We start from the raw sequence: 18228 nt of genomic DNA, 5'->3' as shown, positions 1-18228 counted from the left end.
CAACCCGCAAGTACTAAATGCAGTACAAAATAACCTAAATGCATAAATTAATTAATGATTAGAAAATAATAAAAGACTGAAATACTCTTTTCCAAAATGAAAAAATTGATTTGTCATTTCACCAGAATTTTATTTTTTACATTTTCCCTTTTGTGATTCATTTCATTCGCTATTTTTTTCCATTTTATTCACCATTTCAGTCGCCATTTTTTTATGCTATTCATTTCATTTCATCATTTCCCTCAAATTTTTTCAATCTAAGCCGTAGAGACGAAGAAGTCGTTCACAGTCGGCTATGATTTCCACGGGGTACTATTTTACCCCGACTATGATTTCCAAGGGGTACTAAAGACCCCCAGAAATCATAGTCGGGGGGTGCAGGAGACCCCCGTAAATCGTAGTTGGGGGGTGTTGGAGACCCCCGGAAATCGTAGCCGGGGTGTATTGTTGACCCCCGGAAATCATAGCCGGGGGGTACTGTCGAGCCCCGGCAACACAACCGGCACCGTGATACATGCCCATGAATAAAAAGTTTCGTTTAAGATGGAAATTTTATTTTGTTTGATTGTTCATTTATAACTTAGATTTTGCGAAGAAAAAAAATTTACAGCACATAATTTTCATATCTCAAAAAAATCGTAGTAATGCACTTTATTATTATCCATGAATTTGTATAGCATTGAATATTTAATAGGATAAAAGGTTGAATACGTTAGAATATGGTTGTAAATTAAACGGTAGGGATGTTTATATAGTTAGGAGTGCTAAGGATTTAATTTTAATCCTTAAAAAAAAGTGTAAGGGGTTAAATTAAAACAAGGGCAAATATGGAATATAATTTTTTTTTTTAAAAATAATTTATTCTGCATTTAGGTAAAATTATGTCTGCATTTAGTACTCCCCTTACAACCCCTTTACAATACGGACTTAGGCCCGATTTGATTCACTTTAATTTTGCTGAACTGAAATTATTTTTACTAAACTGAAATTATTTTTACTGAACTGAACTTATTTAAACTGAACTGAACTTAATTTTACTGAACTTAAATTATTTTTACTGATTTTCTATTATAATTCTTCTTTAAGAAAACTGAATTTTACTGAACTGAACTTATTTTTACTGAACTAAAATTATTTTTATTGAACTGAAATTAATTTTACTGAACTGAAATTATTTTTACTTAATATTATTTTTTTAAGGTGAAGAGAACAGGGCCTTACGGAGTAACCATATCAACGGGTTTCTTGAATTCTTGTACATCCCTCCCAATTTTTTTATTTTTTTAATATATTTTTTGCTCCATTCGTCGTTAAAACTATTGCTCGAGAGTCAGGTCGGGTTGAGTTTGAAATGGTTGAGTGAATGTGTTTTGCAATAAAGGCAAAATATGAGAATAGTTATTATTTTGAGTTTTTATTTTGATTGTAGAAGTTATGTTCTTTTTTCTAAACATGTGGGTTATAAGATTTATATAATCACTATATCTGACAAGCACACCTCCAATTTCTCTAGTAGGGGAACATTAGTTGTCTCTCAAATGGCATTATTGTGAATGTATTGCGAATCTTGGGCAAGAATCCAATAAGGTTACATGTGCAGTAGCTGAGTTTGTTGTGCTTACCTAGCTTTGTCGATGGTTGTATTTGCTGACTTAGATTGGCAGCCATTTGCAAAGGTGTCAGCGACGTTTACTTTGGAAACATCGCTCCGTAAGAGGTGAATTAACTATTGGTAAAGTTTTCCTTGTCACTAATATTCGAACCACTTTTCTGGCCAAAAACCTCGACTGTGTCAAAGCTTTCGATGTAAGTCGGCAATGTTTGTCGCAAACTCGCAACGTTTCATGATGTTGGTCGTAGCAGTTCTTAGTCGTTAGGTTGTGTCCGTTCATGTTTGTGTTAGCTTCGATTCATGGAAGGTATGTTTTACATGTTTTTTCTAATTAACTATCGAATTTATAGGTGGTAATTTTCGATTCATTACTGTATATTATAATTGTTACTGTATTGTTTACTTAATTTTATGTTTCCTTATTCATTAATTTGCATGTACGATATGCGATGTAGATATGTGAAGATCAAAGCAATGCTATTTAAATTTGGAATTGTTTAGGAATGCATAGAATATTATTTGTTGATATATGTATATAAAGATGTGTGTTTTTTTTTTTGAAATTTGTTTATAAAGCTTAATATTGTTTATGGAGCAACCATCTGGTGTAGAAATATTCAATGTATATAGATACTAAATTTGTTTGAAGAATATTGATAATACAAGTTACTGCTAATTAGTTTTAGAATTAGTCGAAGTATATATACATTGATAATAAGTTTGTTTAAAGGTTTTCCTTCACTCTTCTCCTTTTTTCTCTTGTCTTCCATCTCTTTTCTTCTGATCTCAATTGTAAATTTTTGGAGGGGCTTCCACCGATGGTTTTACCGGTGGTAAGCCCCAAAAAAATTTTAGTTGCTTTCAATAAATGGATATCATACCATCATTATGATGGAGTTTATTCAATTAGGTTTTTTTCCCCTGTGCTATAGATTGAAGATTTAGGGTTCCATCGTCTTCGAAAGTATCAAGAAGTCATTTGAGTTTCTTCACCCAAACAACTATTCATCCGTGGATCTCAAACTGAATTAGTGCTAACTCACAGATTGTATTGCTTCATATGAAGTTTTTTTTATTAAAGCGATCGTTGATCAAATCTGCGATGTAACTAGTTATAAGGTTATTTGTACTTGTATTGAAATTTTAGATTTCCTAGGAATTGTTTGTAAGTGTCATTTGACTATCTTTCATTAATGAAATCCTTTTTCTTCTCATAAAAAAAATTAAAAAACTATTATTATTTTTTTATAATTTTCTACACATTTTTTCCACACGGACAATGCGTGACCTATGGTTTGTAGGGGCAGTGTCCTTGTTGTGGTTGATAGGGATAGTGGCGTGAAGCCTAAAGGTAATGATATAGAAGGTGGTCTTGATGAAATTTTAGTTGACGATAGTCCTATTGTGGTGATGGTGACATTGATCAAAGAAATGATGCACAAATAGCCACTAATTGTTGATATACTTATCCTTGGTGTTAATTCTAAGACTGATGAAAAAAATGAGAATAGCAACTACGTGGAGGTGTGAGCGTTAGGGTCGTCCAGAGGGCGATAAGGGAAGGGAGAAAAAGGGATAATTAAGGTCAGTGATGGATGTTTGTGGATCAAGTGGAGTAGGTGGAGGTGTTCTAAGGAAGGATGAATTATTACGCCATGGAAAGATGATCGACTTTAAAAAAAAATTGTGAACGTAAAGCAATGGTGTATGATAGTTGTAGACACGCATTTGTATCTCCCCAAAACCAAACCCGATGATGAGTACCTTTCACGTCGAATCATAATCGAATGAAGTGAAAGTGTGGAAAGTCTAGTGATGCGTTTAGTTTTTAAATTCTTTTCTTTCTCTCTGTTTTTGAAAACCTATTTTATGAAAATAGTCAATCCAGTTTAGTTTGGTCCATGGCAAGGGACTGATAATGGTGTAGTTGGATTGGGTTCGAAAAGAGCTTTCCAACGATATATTATAAGCCCAATTCCGATGAATAATGAGGAAGTTATGGCCAAATTACTAAACTGGGTCCGGTTTGATGCTTATGTGCGGCTCAATGATCTAGGGAAGCCCTATTATGATTTATCATTCCTAATGAAATTAGGATTAATTATGGTTTTCTAGAATCTTCTAGAAGGTTCTTTTGAATCCTAATGTATTTAGCATTGATAATTGAGTTTTAAGAGTTTTATTTAGAATAAAAGAAGTGTTTTTGAGGAAATTACAGTTTTACCCTTCATACGCTTAAATTTTATCAAAATATGAAAATACGTGGAAAAATTGTCTGTAGCGCCGCACTACAGGTTGTCGCCTGGCGACAGGCCTGGCGTCGCGGCGACACGTCTGTCGCTTGGCGACAGGCTCTGTTGTCTGGCGACAGGGGCGTGTTTGGCGACAGCGTCGTGTTTTATTCTTTTCGAAACTCTGATTCTTTTTTATCATAATCCGGCTGATTTTCATTATAAATAGCCTTCTAAAACCTCCGTTTTCAATCATTAACTCTCATCAAGAAATTCTTGATATTCTCTCTCTCTTTTCTAAACAAGCCTTTTCTCAAATACAAAATTCCACATTCACAAGATCTAGACACACCTAGCCAAGTTCGAAGTTGCCTTCGCCCTAGACGTGAAATGTTTGATTTCTGAGGGTTTGGTCCCAAATCTAGTCTAAACTTTCTTAGATCTTTCTTTCAATTATTTAATTAATTGTTTTAATTTTATTATTTTCCTTGAAGTTACTAACGTGTGTATTTTGTTATTAGAAAGAGGTACGAGGCATCCAAGTAAGTGCTTTAATTGTTTTAATTGATATTTTGATATAGAAATCATGTCTAGGTTGTTATTTTAATTCCTAGTATCATGTTAGGATGCTCTTCTTAATTTGATGTTTAGAATGACAATAATAAGTTCCTAGTATCATGTTTAAGGTAAAGAATATAATGTCAATTATGATTTCTATGATGCCTTTTATTATCTTTCCTAATATTCATGTTAGTATCATGTTAGGGTTATAAATTTTATCTTTGATGCTTAGTGACATGCTAGGGTTTGTTATTAATCTTGTTAGTATCATGCCTAGGATCTTGCTATTATTATGCTTTAACATGATTATTTTAATTATTATTATTATTATTATTATTATTATTATTATTATTATGTTGCTTGATATTTATTGTTATTGCTTAATCACGCCCTCTCTTGCATGTTTAAAGGGAATTGGTATTTGTAATCACGCTTTATAAGATAATTAGTAATCTTGTTTAGGGTTAATTTGATTATAATTCAAGTGATCGCCAATAATAGATTTGTTTGTGCATTAACATTCAACCAACATAGATAAACAGGTTTAGGGTTAACCTAATGATTGCATGTTAGTCAAAAAGCGCACATGAATACGAGAAGAATTGTTTGTGCATTAACATTCAACCAACATAGATAAACAGGTTTAGGGTTAACCTAATGATTTCATGTTAGTCAGAAAGCGCACATGAATACGAGAAGAATAAAGTAGAGGCTTAATATTAGGGCAGGTTCTTTCTCTTTTAGATTGGATTTGTACCTTCATCCCGGAACTTCCAGTTATGGTTCCAGACCTATTGGAGTTAACAATCTCCTGGATCGTTAAGGGGTGTAACCTTCACCTTGTGAACGGTTTACAAGTTCCTAAAACTTGTTGGCGACTCTTTTGCTCTAGCTTCCTTCCCTTTGGACGCCACCATGCTTAAGTGTATGATCACAGTGGGGTTCAAGTTTGGGATAATGCTTGAAATATTCCCTACAATAGTGTTAATGAGGAAGATAAGGGAATTAGAATTAATGGAAGGTGGAGTTAGAGCATACTCATGATCCAGCTCCGAGCAAGTCTATACTTGTGAAGGAGTACTTCATGAAGCTTATGACCTCAAATGTTCGAAAGAAGTTACAGAGTTATTTTGATGAGGGTGTATTTGGCCTGTATCACGAATGGGATGGAGAACATGTCACTGACTATTAAAGACTTACAACATGAGGCTTACAAGTCTAGGTGTCAGAATATGGTTGGGGGTGACTTAGAGGCAATGTTTGAATACTTTGAGAAGATGCAATCTAGCAAAAAGAATTTCTACTATTCGCAAAGGTTGGATGAACAAGGTCGTTTGAAAGATGTTCTATGGGCGGATGCTAGAAGTCGAGCTGTGATGAGTGGCATTTTTGCCACTCTTTTATCCTTTTTCTCTAAGAATTTTCCCCTCATTTGCACTTGTTTGATCCCTTTCAAAGCTTTTTATCTTCATTTTTGTGATGTTTCATCCTTTTTCGTGTTTTCCCTCCTTTTCTCCCTTTTCTTATGTTTTTCTTTATATTTCTTCGTTATTTTGTAGATTGTTGGCCCTTTTGGAGAAGCTTATAGGTGCATTTTGAGCCATGGAGGGAAAAGAGATGCTCAAGGAGAAGGTGGAAGCAACTTAGGGAGCCGCGGGTGTGGAACCAAGGCCCTCGGGCGCGGGATGCTATTGTGCACTTGGACAATATTTTCAGTAGATGTCTAGCCGCGCCCTGGAAGTGGTCTCTCCTCCATGACCCGCGAGCGCGACATCACAGGCCGCGGGTGCGGCATTTTGAGGCTGGCCTTCCCCTGCTCCCAGGTCGCGGTCTCTCCTCAGCTGGAGAGGCCTCTCCTCCTTCAACCCATGGGCGCGGCTTTCTAGGCAGGACGAAGTCGTACCCTGCCTGGAGAGGGCTCGACAGAGGGCTCTCCTTGGTGTTTTATTTCTGACTTTTAGATGCATATAAATAGCCTTCTTATTGGATTTTGTAAGCATCCTATTTTCAATCAACATTTAGACCTAGTATTTTAGAGAGAGAAAGTAGCTTATTCTTCAAGTTTCTTCATTGTATTCAACATTTGATCAAGTTTATTTCAATCAAAGGCAAAGTTCCAAGTTTTCATATTTAATCAAGTTCCTCTTTAGTAATCTCTAATCCCTTCTTTTAGTTTGATTTATTTGCTTTGTTATTGCTTATTTTCATATATCTCTTTAGTTGAACTTGTTAATATTGTTTTTATTTGTTTTCAATCATGATTAGTTTTGTGTTTATTAAATCCTTATTTGGTTTTGCTATGATGGTTAGTTTCTCTTTCCTAGGCTAAGCTTAGCTAGGGGAAGGGGGTGGAAAACATGTGTTAATATTGATGATTAATGATGATTTGATTGAACTCATGCCATAAATTGATGAAAGATGTGATTTTTGATAGCTTGAGATTATTAGTAGCACATTATTTGATGTTCCCTAATCTAAATGCATGAGAATGATTTGGATTAGATTAAGATCACCTTTAGTTTGATGATTGCATGAAAAGGAATTATTTAAGTAAAGTTTTATGTATTGTGCGCTCTTAATCTCTTGCCATGATTAGTGACTAATTGGATGCATGAAAGTGATTTAGTTAGGATAAGACCTAGTTCATTGATTTGCTTAAGCGATTGCATGAAAGTGAGTTGTTTGAGTAGAACTTAGCATTCTATGGCATGTTCTTCGTGATAATCATCATTGTCCTTCTATATTTGATTCATGTTTGATACCCCCATTCCCCTAGTGTTGTTTATCTTTGGTTTAATCCTTTTAATTTTTCTTTCCTTATTGCTTTAGTTTATTCAATCACGAAAACCAACAAAAATATTCTCCCATTTAGTGGATTTGATGTTTAACTAGTGTGCTTTCTCGTGGTTTGATCCTATACTTGCCGTTAACTAGTTTAGTGAAATGTTTAGGTTTATAAATAATTAATTTGATTAGGTTAGTAGTCCCAACGACCTACTCAACCCCGATCGAATTTTGCGCCATTGCCGGGGAAACGACTTGTTTTGCATGTATTTTTGCTATTGTTAGAGTTATTTTATTTGTTTTTCTTGTTATTTTTGCTTGCTTTATCCTACTTGTCATTGCTAATTGTTCTCTTAGCTTTGGTGGATGCTTAGGAGATCTCAAGGTCCGCCCACCATAACATTGACCACGAGATCGACTGAACTTTGAAACAAGTCTATAAGATTTATCAAGAAGAGGGAAGAGGCCCTGGTGCTATAGTGGATAGTGGGAGCTAGTGACTCTTGTTCTTCAAGTGCTCAAAGTGAGGCAATGGCGGGAGAAGAGGATGAAGTTTTGTTTCGTGAGTTTGGGAACCCGGAGGATTACGAGCTCACGGGAGGGATTTTGCTTCCCGTTACGAAAACCAACTTTATTATTCACTCCAATACATAAGGATGGTACAAGGGGAGCAATTTTCGGGTTCACCAAGTGAAGATCGCATTGAGCACATTTATAGATTCCTTAAGCTATGTGCCATGATTCAAACCAATCAAGTTTCTCAAGAGTACATCCGAATGCATCTATTTGGCCAATCTCTTTCGGGTAGAGCTAAGAAGTGGCTCAAGCAAGTGAAGCCAAATTCTCTCACAACATGTAGAGAGATAGTCAAGGCATTGTTGAAGAGGTTCATTTCCGAAGAAAAGACCGCCAAGATGAGAAGGAAGATTGCATCATTTAAACAAGAAACAAATGAGAGTCTTAGTGAAGCTTGGGAAAGGTTCAAGGATTTGGTATAAGCATGTCCTCACCATGAATACAATAAAAGCTTGCTCATGCGATTCTTCTATGATGGTTTGGAACCCATGTCTAGAGCTAACTTGGATGGTGGGGAGGGGGGCGGGTGGACAATTGATCAAGATCCCCCAAAACCATGTTAAGGCAACGATCGAAGAAGTGGCGAAGAACTGCTCTTGGGATGGTAGAAGGAGGAATGCCCCGACGAAAGGTGGGATGTATGAATTGGAGAAGGTTGATCAATTGTAACATCAAATTAAGCTTTTGAACAAGGGGCTTGCAAAGTTGAATACAAGTGTTAATAGTGGGGAAAGCTCATCTCAAGTCAATCTTTTCTCATGCCAAAATTGTGGTGGTACAAACCATGATACATCTTATTGTGGAGATTTGAGCCCCGAACATGTTGCAGCTTACAACATACGCCAAGATGGATTTAGGGGAATTGGCGGAGGAGTAGCTTGGAGACAACCACCACCCGGATTTGCACCTTAACCTCAATAATGGGGGTAACAAGCTCAACCATCATACAATTCCAAACCTCAATATTAAAACCCACCTCCACCTCAAAACCAAAACCCAAGGGGTAACTACCCAAGAAACAACCAATACAACAATCAAAATCAAGGGTCTCAAAGGAGTCCAGATCAAGCATCTTCATCCGATTCCACACAAACCCAAATTCTCCAACAACTCCAAGCCATGAATCAACAAATGAAAGAGGTCAAAGCTCATAACAAGATGGTTGATTCACAACTAGCCCAATTGGCCGAGAGAGTACCTTTTAACTCACCTTCTACCTTACCCGGGCAACCACAACCTAACCCCTCTCACAACTTGAAACACAATTCTTGCAAGGCAATTACCTTGAGATCTGGCACATTTTATGAAGGGCTTAGAGAAGGGGAAGAAGAAGAAAGTATCAGGGTGAAAAAGAGAGTTGAAGAAGACAAAGGTGTTAGGAAAGAAGAGAATGTAGAGAAGAAGAAGCACAATGATGAGAAAAAAACCTCAAGTCCTAGTGAGAATAGGAATCTCGATGAGCCGGTTCCTTTTCCCGGGAGGCTTGCGGAGAAAAAGTTGAATGATAAATTCGCAAAATTCCTTAGTGTAATGAAGAGCTTACACATAAGTCTCCCTTTCATCAAGGTTGTTACCCAAATTCCTTCCTATTCCAAATTTCTTAAGGATATCTTAACCAACAAGAAATCTCAATGACGAGCTCATTACCCTCCCTTATTAATTTAGTGCACTCGTTCAATTAAGTTAGTGCACTCGTTCAACACAAGATGCCAAAGAAAGAGAAGGACCCGAGAAGCTTTACTTTACCGGTTAAGATCGGTAGCATGGAACCTAGGGGTGCCTTGGCGGATTCAGGATCGAGTGTTAGCTTAATTTCTCTCTCAATTGCACAAAAGCTGAATATTGAAATGATTCCCACAAGAAAAACAATTCAACTAGCCGACCGCTCAGTCAAACTTCCTTGTGGTGAACTTGAAGATGTTCCTATCCAAGTTTGGCATATCTATGTTCCATGTGATTTTGTAGTGATGGATATGGAGGAAGATGTTGATACTCCTTTGATCTTGGGTTGTGAAGATGTTAAAACCTTGGGGGGAGGTTATCAATTGCAAAAACAACACCATTACATGTGAGGTGGCCGATGAGAAGATTGTCTTTGAGTTCTCTAAGTTACTCAAGACCCCCATGGTTGAGAAATGCTACCGAGTCGATGTTGTTAATGAGGAGTTGGATCGTTTGGGGAGGGTAGTGATGAGGCCGCAAGATCCAATGATCGAAGCTCTTAGTTACAAGGAAGAGTTTCATTCACAAGAGGCAAGAGAGTTCGTTATGGATTTGGAGGAAACCTCAAATGGGGATGAGGTTGAACAAAAAGTGGAAATCGGGGTTGAACAAGAAAAGGAGAAATTGGAGGAGAGTTCTACGCCTCCTCCCAAGGTAGAACTCAAACCCCTTCCCCCTTCTTTGAAATATGATTTTCTTGACAATGAGGGAAAATACCCTATTATCGTTAATGCTAGCCTTGATGGAATTCATTTGGAAAAATTTCTTGATGTTTTGAGAAAATATAAAGATGTGATAGGGTATATCATTGATGATATTAAGGGTATTAACCCTTCTTTGTGCATGCATCGAATTCATCTTGAAGATGATCAATCCACCTCCATTGAACCTCAAAGGAGATTGAACCCCAACCTCTAAGAGGTTATCAAGAAAGAGATTTTGAAACTACGTGAAGCGGGCATCATCTATGCTATCTCCGATAGTAAACGGGTTAGCTCAGTTCATGTAGTTCCAAAAAAGGGTGGAATGACCATCATAAAAAATGAAGGAGGAGAGGAAATATCCACCCGGACGATGATCGGGTGGAGGATGTGTATTGATTATGTTGATGTTTAAAGGTTTTGATGATGAGGAACTTGAGTTACAGCAAACTCATCTCATAAAGACTTTTCAAGTGTTTGTGCAGCCTAGGTGAAATTGATCTTGGAGATGGAAGAAGTAACTAAAGCTGAGAAGACTTGAAGGAGTTCTTTATCAAGAAAGTTATTCAATATAAAAGAAGAGTTCCCTAACAGGAACTGAGTTCCCTCACAGGAACGTTCCTTCACAGGAACTTGAAGATTGCTGACTAAGATCGTTGGAGGAACTTAGTAAGCGTGAAGTCCAAGTAAACCTTCCAGAACAAGAATACAGCGCATCAATGTTTTAGTTAAGATTTTATCTTCTAGATTCATTGTTAAATATGTTAAGTAGGATATACATGAAACTTATTAGAAGCGTGACAGTTAGCTTGGCAAATAAATTAAAATCGGAAAAAGATTTTCTTTAAATATTTATCTTTTAAAATCAGTTTGTTAAAAAGATATTATGCTTTTTAATTCAATATTTCTATCTTATTTTCTGAAAAGATTTTCTTCAAAGGATTTAATTAAAAAACCGTGTTTTAAGATAAGTTAAGTTTTACTTATTTATCTTTATGTAAACCTACTGTTTATACAGGTAATACTCGTATAAATAGTAGAGAATAATATGAGCCTAGGTTTTGGTGAGTTTTATGCGTGAAGAATTTACAGAGCTATAGTTGCGTAAGTTTGCCAAGCTTATCATACTGTCATATTAGTTTCGAGTTTCATGCATAGCTTGCCTATCATATACTAGGTGTTAATTCTTATATTTGGTTTTGGGTTTATCAGGGTAAGAGTGTTTTTATCGTTGCATACAGAGAGAGCTTCTGGTGAGAAGGGGAAAGATCTGTACTTAGGGAGTACGAGTGAGTTTGAGTGTGGGACTCAAACTGTGTAGAACAAGGTGTTGTTCTGTAGCAAGTTCATTCTCGAACTTGAGAGTAGAGGATGAATTATAATAGGTTGTAACTTGGTGTTTGCCCTATTATAGTGGAATTGTTTGAGTTTGAAATCCCTAAGGTAGGGTCGAGGTTTTACTTCTAGTTGGGCACTAGAAGGTTTCCTCGTAAAATTTGTGTGCATCGCAAGTTCCTATTTTGTTCTGTTTTATATTTGCAAAATTATTATTTAGGAACTCAACTACAATTCACCCCCCATCTTGTAGTGTTCATCTCAGTTAACAATTGGTATCAGAGCACGGTTCTCACGTGCAAGCAGATAATTTTGCTGAGTAAGTTCCTGGAGAGATGAATTACAAGGAGAAACTAGAAGAAGGGTACTCTACCCAACGTCCACCTATGTTCAACGGTAAGTTTTATGCCTACTGGAAGAACAGGATGGAGATATTCATCAAGGCAGAAAATTACCAGGTTTGGCGTGTAATTGAAACTGGTAATTTTGAAATAACTCAAACCAATGACAAGCATGAGGTAGTCTCTAAATCTATTTCTGATTATGATAAAGAAGATTATCAGAAACTTGAAATGAACGCTTTAGCTATAAAGTATCTGCACTGTGGACTTGGACCCCATGAACATAATCGTATCATGGGATGCAAGTCTGCCAAACAGATTTGGGATTTGTTACAGGTAACTCATGAAGGTACTAACGAGGTAAAACATTCTAAAATAGATTTATTGATGTCTAGGTATGAAAGGTTTGAAATGCAATCCAAAGAAACCATAGAAGAGATGTTTACTAGATTCAATGATATTATTAATGAACTGAACTCCCTTGGCAGGCAAATTCCTATTGATGAACAGGCAAGGAAGATCTTAAGAAGCCTACCACAAGATGAACGCTGGAGATCCAAGGTTACTGCCATGTAGGAAGCTAAGGACTTTACTAAGTTCAATATGGAACAACTAGCTGGATCATTGATGACTCATGAACTTCATCTGAGTTCCAACACTGAAAGTTCCAGAAATAAAGGTTTGGCACTCAAGGCCGAAGACTAAGAAGGATCAGATGTTGATGAAGAAGAGATGGCTATGCTAGTGAGGAAATTTAAGAAAATGATGAACAATAGGAAGTTTGACAGGAACAAGAAGTATACAAGTTCCAGAAACACAACGTGTTTCAAGTGTGGATCAAAGGATCATTTTATCAAAGATTGTCCTATTCAGGATAGAGAGAAAGGAAAGACTAAAGGCAAGGAGCAATCCAAGGAGTCAAGAGTCTACAAGCCTTACTTCACCAAGGACAACGTTAAGAAAGCCATGCTTGCTGCTTGGGGAGATACAGATTCAGAAGAAGAAGAGGAGGATCAACCATCAGAAGAAACTGCTCATTTATGTCTAATGCCAAAAACTGATGAAGCTGCCAAACTGAAGGAGCTTGAGTATGAGGTATGGTTCTCTTACAATCAATTAAAACATCTGTCTAAAGAGAATCTAATAGATACTGTTTTGGAAATACAAGAAGATCTAAAAGAATTGCATAAATCCAAACATCTAAGTGATAAAGCTTTGATAACTTACAAGGAGAACAGTGAATGGGTTGATAACATGAAATTTAACATTCAATACAGGTTCTTCAGTCTGTTTGATGACAATAAAATTCTAAAAGAAACTATAGAGAACTTAAAACAAGATAACATACTCTTGAATGTGGAATTGTCTTTGTTAAAACTGAGTGTTGATACTCCTAACTCTGAAGTTCCTCCACCGACTGATTATCCGACTTTTGAAAAATTGAAACATGATTTGGAAGAGTTAAAAATGGATAAGGCACGTCTTGAGGGGGAACTTGAGAGGGCTAGGAAAGGTAAACAACCAATAGAGTATAGAGTTCCTGATTGGATCACTAAGGCTCAAACTAAGAATACTGAAGGTTTAGGTTTTAAAAAGAAGTTCCAGAAAGAAAAGAAGTATGTCAACTTGCCCAGTAGCATTGTTTGTTATTTCCGTGGCAATACAGGGCATAAGCAAGCTAAGTGTCCTAAGAAAGAACAAAGCACTCAGAAGAATATCAAACATGTAAAACAAATCTGGGTAAAGAAAAATGAATCAACCCATGTTACACAGGAACCCAAGGAAACCTGGGTTCCTGACTCTAATGTTTAAATTCTTCTTGCAGGTTCCAGTGAGGGGGAACAACACTTGGTACCTTGACAGTGGTTGTTCTAAGCACATGACTGGAGATAAAACTAGATTTCTCTCACTGGATGCCTACTATGGTGGAACTGTGACCTTTGGTGATAACATGAAAGGTGATATAATTGCTATTGGCAAGATAGGAAAGTCACGTTCCCATGCTATTGATAATGTATTTTTGGTCGAGGGCCTCAAGCACAATTTGTTAAGTATTTCTCAGTTTTGTGACAAAGGTAACTCTGTTAGCTTTACTTCAAATAAATGTAGAATCATCCACAATGACACTGGGAACATTATTTTAGAAGGAACTCGAAAAGGGAACACATATGTTGTGGATCTTAATGAGGTTCCTAACAGTAGTTTAACATGTCTTAGTGTTATTGAGGATGATCCTCTTTTATGACACAAAAGATTTGGCCATGCAAGCTTTTCTTTACTGGATAAATTAAGATCTAAGAACTTAGTGGAAGGACTTCCTTGCATTAAGTTCCTGTATGACAAAGTGTGTGAAGCTTGTGCTAAAGGTAAACAGACCCGAATTTCTTTCAAGTCCAAAAAGATGGTAAGTACCAAAAGACCTTTGGAACTCATTCATATGGATCTCTGTGGTCCAATGAGAACCCAAAGTAGAAGTGGTAAGAAATATGTAATGGTTATTGTTGATGATTTTTCAAGGTTCACTTGGGTTTTCTTTCTTGTAAGTAAGGATGAAACGTTTGACGAGTTTGTTTCCTCTGAAGAATCCCAAAGTCCAGAAAACTCAATTCAGGAAGAATCATCTCCTTTAGCCATGGTAAACTACAAAGCATCTTCTACCTCTCGAACACCTTCTGAAAACCCTAAGAAATCTCCTCCAAAACCAAAAGAAGTAGAGAGTACAATCGATCAAGGGGACTCCTCTGTCTCGAATGTTCTTCAAAAATTAAAGGAGTGGAAGGAAAGAAAACAAAATGTGAAGTCTCTGGAAGAGCAAATTGAGGAAGTTGATGAATTTGCAAAAGAGAAGAACCCGGAAGGGACAACAGAGGAAGAATAGAGAAGAAGAGGAAATAAGCGAGGGAGAAGAGGAAGAAAAAGAAGAGGAGAACAACTCAGAAAAGGAAGAATTGGAAAAGGAAGATGAAGAAGAGGAGGCAACTGATCAAGAGGAACTTGAATCAATGGCAGGAAGGTATGTAGTAGGTCATCGTCTTGACGCTGTGTGGTGTAGAAAAGCAAGATTTTTAGAGTTTCTTGATTTAATTAAATTTCAAGGTTGGGAATTTCTGTTGACTAGGGTTTCATCAAATTACTTGTATCATGCTGCTATGAATGAATTTTTCAAGAATTTTCAGGCAAAATTGGGAATAATAACGAGCATGGTGAATGATGTAAAGATTGAATTGGACCTAGAAACTCTAGGTAAAATTCTAAAAGCTCCTACTGAAGGTTATGATACTTACTTGAAGGGAAATGGTAGTATCAATGTAGGAAATTTCATGGCTGGGGATATAGTTGAAGAATTAGGGGGTCAGAGGGGTAAGAAGGTCATGAGTCATAATGATCTAAGCCCTCTAAATAAGCTGCTGTTTAATTTGGTGAAAAAGACTATTCTGCCTAGGACTGCTAAGAAGGGGGAGGCATGCTTAATGGATATGGATGTAATATTCTGCATTTCAAAGAAGATTAAGGTGAAATTTCCTTCTTTGATGTATCAGCATCTAGCTCATTGTGTTCCAAGTAGGACAAAAGTGGGGTATGGAACCATTTTGTCTACTGTTTTTGAAAGTGCAGGAGTGATCTTAAAAGGATAATATGGGGCTTTGAATGAGAAGCCAGAAAATATGATCAATGAGGAAACCCTTGCTGGGTTAAGTCTGGAAGTAGTACAGGGAAAAGTTCAGAAATTAGAGAAAGGAGAGAAAAAGAAAGAGAAAGTGACAGGGAAGAGGAAGGAAAAGGCTATGTCAGAACAGCCTGTAAGGAAGAGTAGGAGGATTTCTGCCAGTAGTGTTCCTCAAACTAGCATGGAACAACCACTGGAATTGGATGTCGAGGAGAATATCCTTGAAGGGCAAGTTGCTGAGTTGGCTGACAGAATGGAGAGGGTAGAGAGTCAAATGAAGGACTCTGCTGGAAAACTTCATGTGCTGACACTTGAAAAATTGGTCCAGGAGCAGGGGAAGGAGTTGAAGGAACTTAAGAGAATGATGCTCAAACAGACCAAGGACCTTCAAGAACAGAAGGAGTTCCAGGAGAAAGAACTTCACAAGGCTCTACAGGAACAGAAGGAGGAGTTCCTAGTGAAGCTCAAGGTGGTTGAAGAAAAGTTGGAGGCCTCTGCAAAGCAAACAAAGGAGGACTTCAACAAGATTATGGAGTTTCTTGAAACCTAGCCTACCCCATCTCAAATTCAGCCTACTCCGTCTCAAAATCAGCCTAGCTTTTTCTCTCACTGTCTTAGTTATGAACATATTTAATTTTCGTTTTTAAATGTTTGAACAATTGATTTTGATTGTAAATTTTTAAAATTGTTCATCTAGATGTTAAATATTTTGGTTTATGGAATGAATAGTTGGAACTCTGCTTTTACTAGTGTGTTTTTGTATCTTTTGAACACTTGTACTGAAGAGTAGATCTTACTTGAGGTTGTTTAGCAGCGCTGCCTTTAGTTTCCCACACTCGATGAATTGCTTGTGGGGCTGTTGGTGGATGTTTAATAAACTTGAAAATACAGGACTTTTTGATAATGCCAAAAGGGGGAAAAGAAGAAGCAAACATGGAGGCTTAAGTTGTTCTGGGTTCCAGTTGAGAAAGTATCATAACTTTCTCAGTTTCGTTTACTTTTAGTTTACTTAGCTTACTTTTCGTTTTTGTTTTATTTCTGTTGTGTGTTTATTTTCTGTCAATAAATTTAAAATACAAAAATACGACCTTTTATTTTGTTTTAACTTTCTCAAGAGTTTGCTTAAGTTTGTCATCATCAAAAAGGGGGAAATTGTTGATGTTTAAAGGTTTTGATGATGAGGAACTTGAGTTACAGCAAACTCATCTCATAAAGACTTTTCAAGTGTTTGTGCAGCCTAGGTGTTTCGGGGTTTTCTGATGTCCTGCGGGAGAGTTACAATTCCAAGACTGGAACCGGACGCCTGTACCTGCAAAACAACGGAGACTCCTGGTGGTGGGAGCTCCGCCTCCAACGGTCAAGTTAGTACTTGATTAAGGAGTAATTAATGCGGAAATTAAAGTGATTGGGTCTCTCTAGGTGAGAGTGTTTAATGTAGGTAATCTTCTTTGTTAGCGTGATCAGCCTGTTATCTCTGTAAATCTTTTTTTAATCCCCCTTAATGAGGATTAAGGGAGGTATTTATAACCTCGGGAAACGTGCCAATCTAGGTTTAGGTTAACCTTGGGCTGATTGGGCTTCCCTCGGAAGTTGGGCCTAGGTGGCCGGTTATCCCAGGTGTCATGGGAAGGACACGTGTCGTGTCGTAATTGGTCCAAGGTGGACGGATCATTGCTTGACACGTGGCAGGCTCCTATTGGCCCATGTGACGGACACATAGCGGAACCTGATTGGTCCACTTGTCAGATGGTGATTGGTGGGAGCAAAATCCCCTAATCATTTGCCCCTCACAGGTGGCACGTGACTTGTCACGTGTTACCTGTGACAGGTGTCGAACTGTAACAGGCGACGGCCTGCTACAGGTGTCACTCGGCGAAGGGCCGAGAGATTCTCCCGCCCAAATTTTGAATTCTGAAAGTGACCCTTCGCCTTCTCACTTCGCCTATATAAAGGAGTGTTGACTTCAGTCATTTTCACACTTGAGAACTTTGTGAGAGAACATTCGGACCCCTGAACTTGCTCTGACATTTTGGACTTTTCTGCCTACCGCCTGCTCTGACAAGCCGACTGCAAAGGATTTTCAGAACTTCATCAATCGTCACTCGTTCAGGTAACTGTCGGTTCTCTTACTCTTAATTTTCTTTTTATTTTATTCTTTTTTTGAAATGTCACCACGGAAGCACACGACACGACCTAGGTTAGTGATCAGTCGGTCACCGGGGACGGCTGAATCTAGGACTAGGAGTGCCGCCTGCCCTTTTCCGGACCCATCTTCGCCCTTTATACAAAGTCCGACTGTATCTGTGTCTATGCAGAGCATGATGGCCAAAACAAAAAAGACTGCCAGGATCTCAAATTCAGACGGCTCCTCCCGCAGGGTGCCGATTAGTGAAACATCTGACCAGGCGCCAGATGTGGAAGTGAAACAAAGCGGCTTGAAAGCCGGCTGTTCTGAGGGAGGAATCAAAGTGACCCCTTCCCATTTCACAGTGGACAATTCTTCATTCTCTCCTGCTCCTTTTAAAGGAGAGGAGGCGGGCCCCTCCGGGAGAGGGGAGGAGTCGTCCTCTTCGGACTCGTCAGAGGACGATTCCGAGTCTAGCTCTTCTGGCCATGCTTCTCTGGACACAGAAGAGAAAAACAGTCGCCTGCAAGAGGCGAGGCTTTCTCACGCAGTTGAGAAGGGGGACAATTGGGC

At 37.8% G+C, this 18228-nt stretch overlaps 1 protein-coding gene across 1 annotated transcript; it reads left to right on the top strand.

Annotated features, from left to right (window-relative positions):
• Positions 1-9470: 9470 nt before the first annotated feature.
• On the top strand, positions 9471-9836 carry LOC110733234. Its single transcript, XM_021913251.1, has one exon. The coding sequence runs from the start codon at positions 9471-9473 to the stop codon at positions 9834-9836; it is 366 nt and encodes a 121-aa protein (XP_021768943.1).
• Positions 9837-18228: the final 8392 nt, after the last annotated feature.

The sequence above is a fragment of the Chenopodium quinoa genome, unplaced genomic scaffold (assembly GCF_001683475.1).
Source record: "Chenopodium quinoa cultivar QQ74 unplaced genomic scaffold, ASM168347v1, whole genome shotgun sequence".
Taxonomy (NCBI): Eukaryota; Viridiplantae; Streptophyta; class Magnoliopsida; order Caryophyllales; family Amaranthaceae; genus Chenopodium; species Chenopodium quinoa.
The sequence above is the reverse complement of the archived record's forward strand: the minus strand, read 5'-3'. Positions and strand labels throughout refer to the sequence as shown.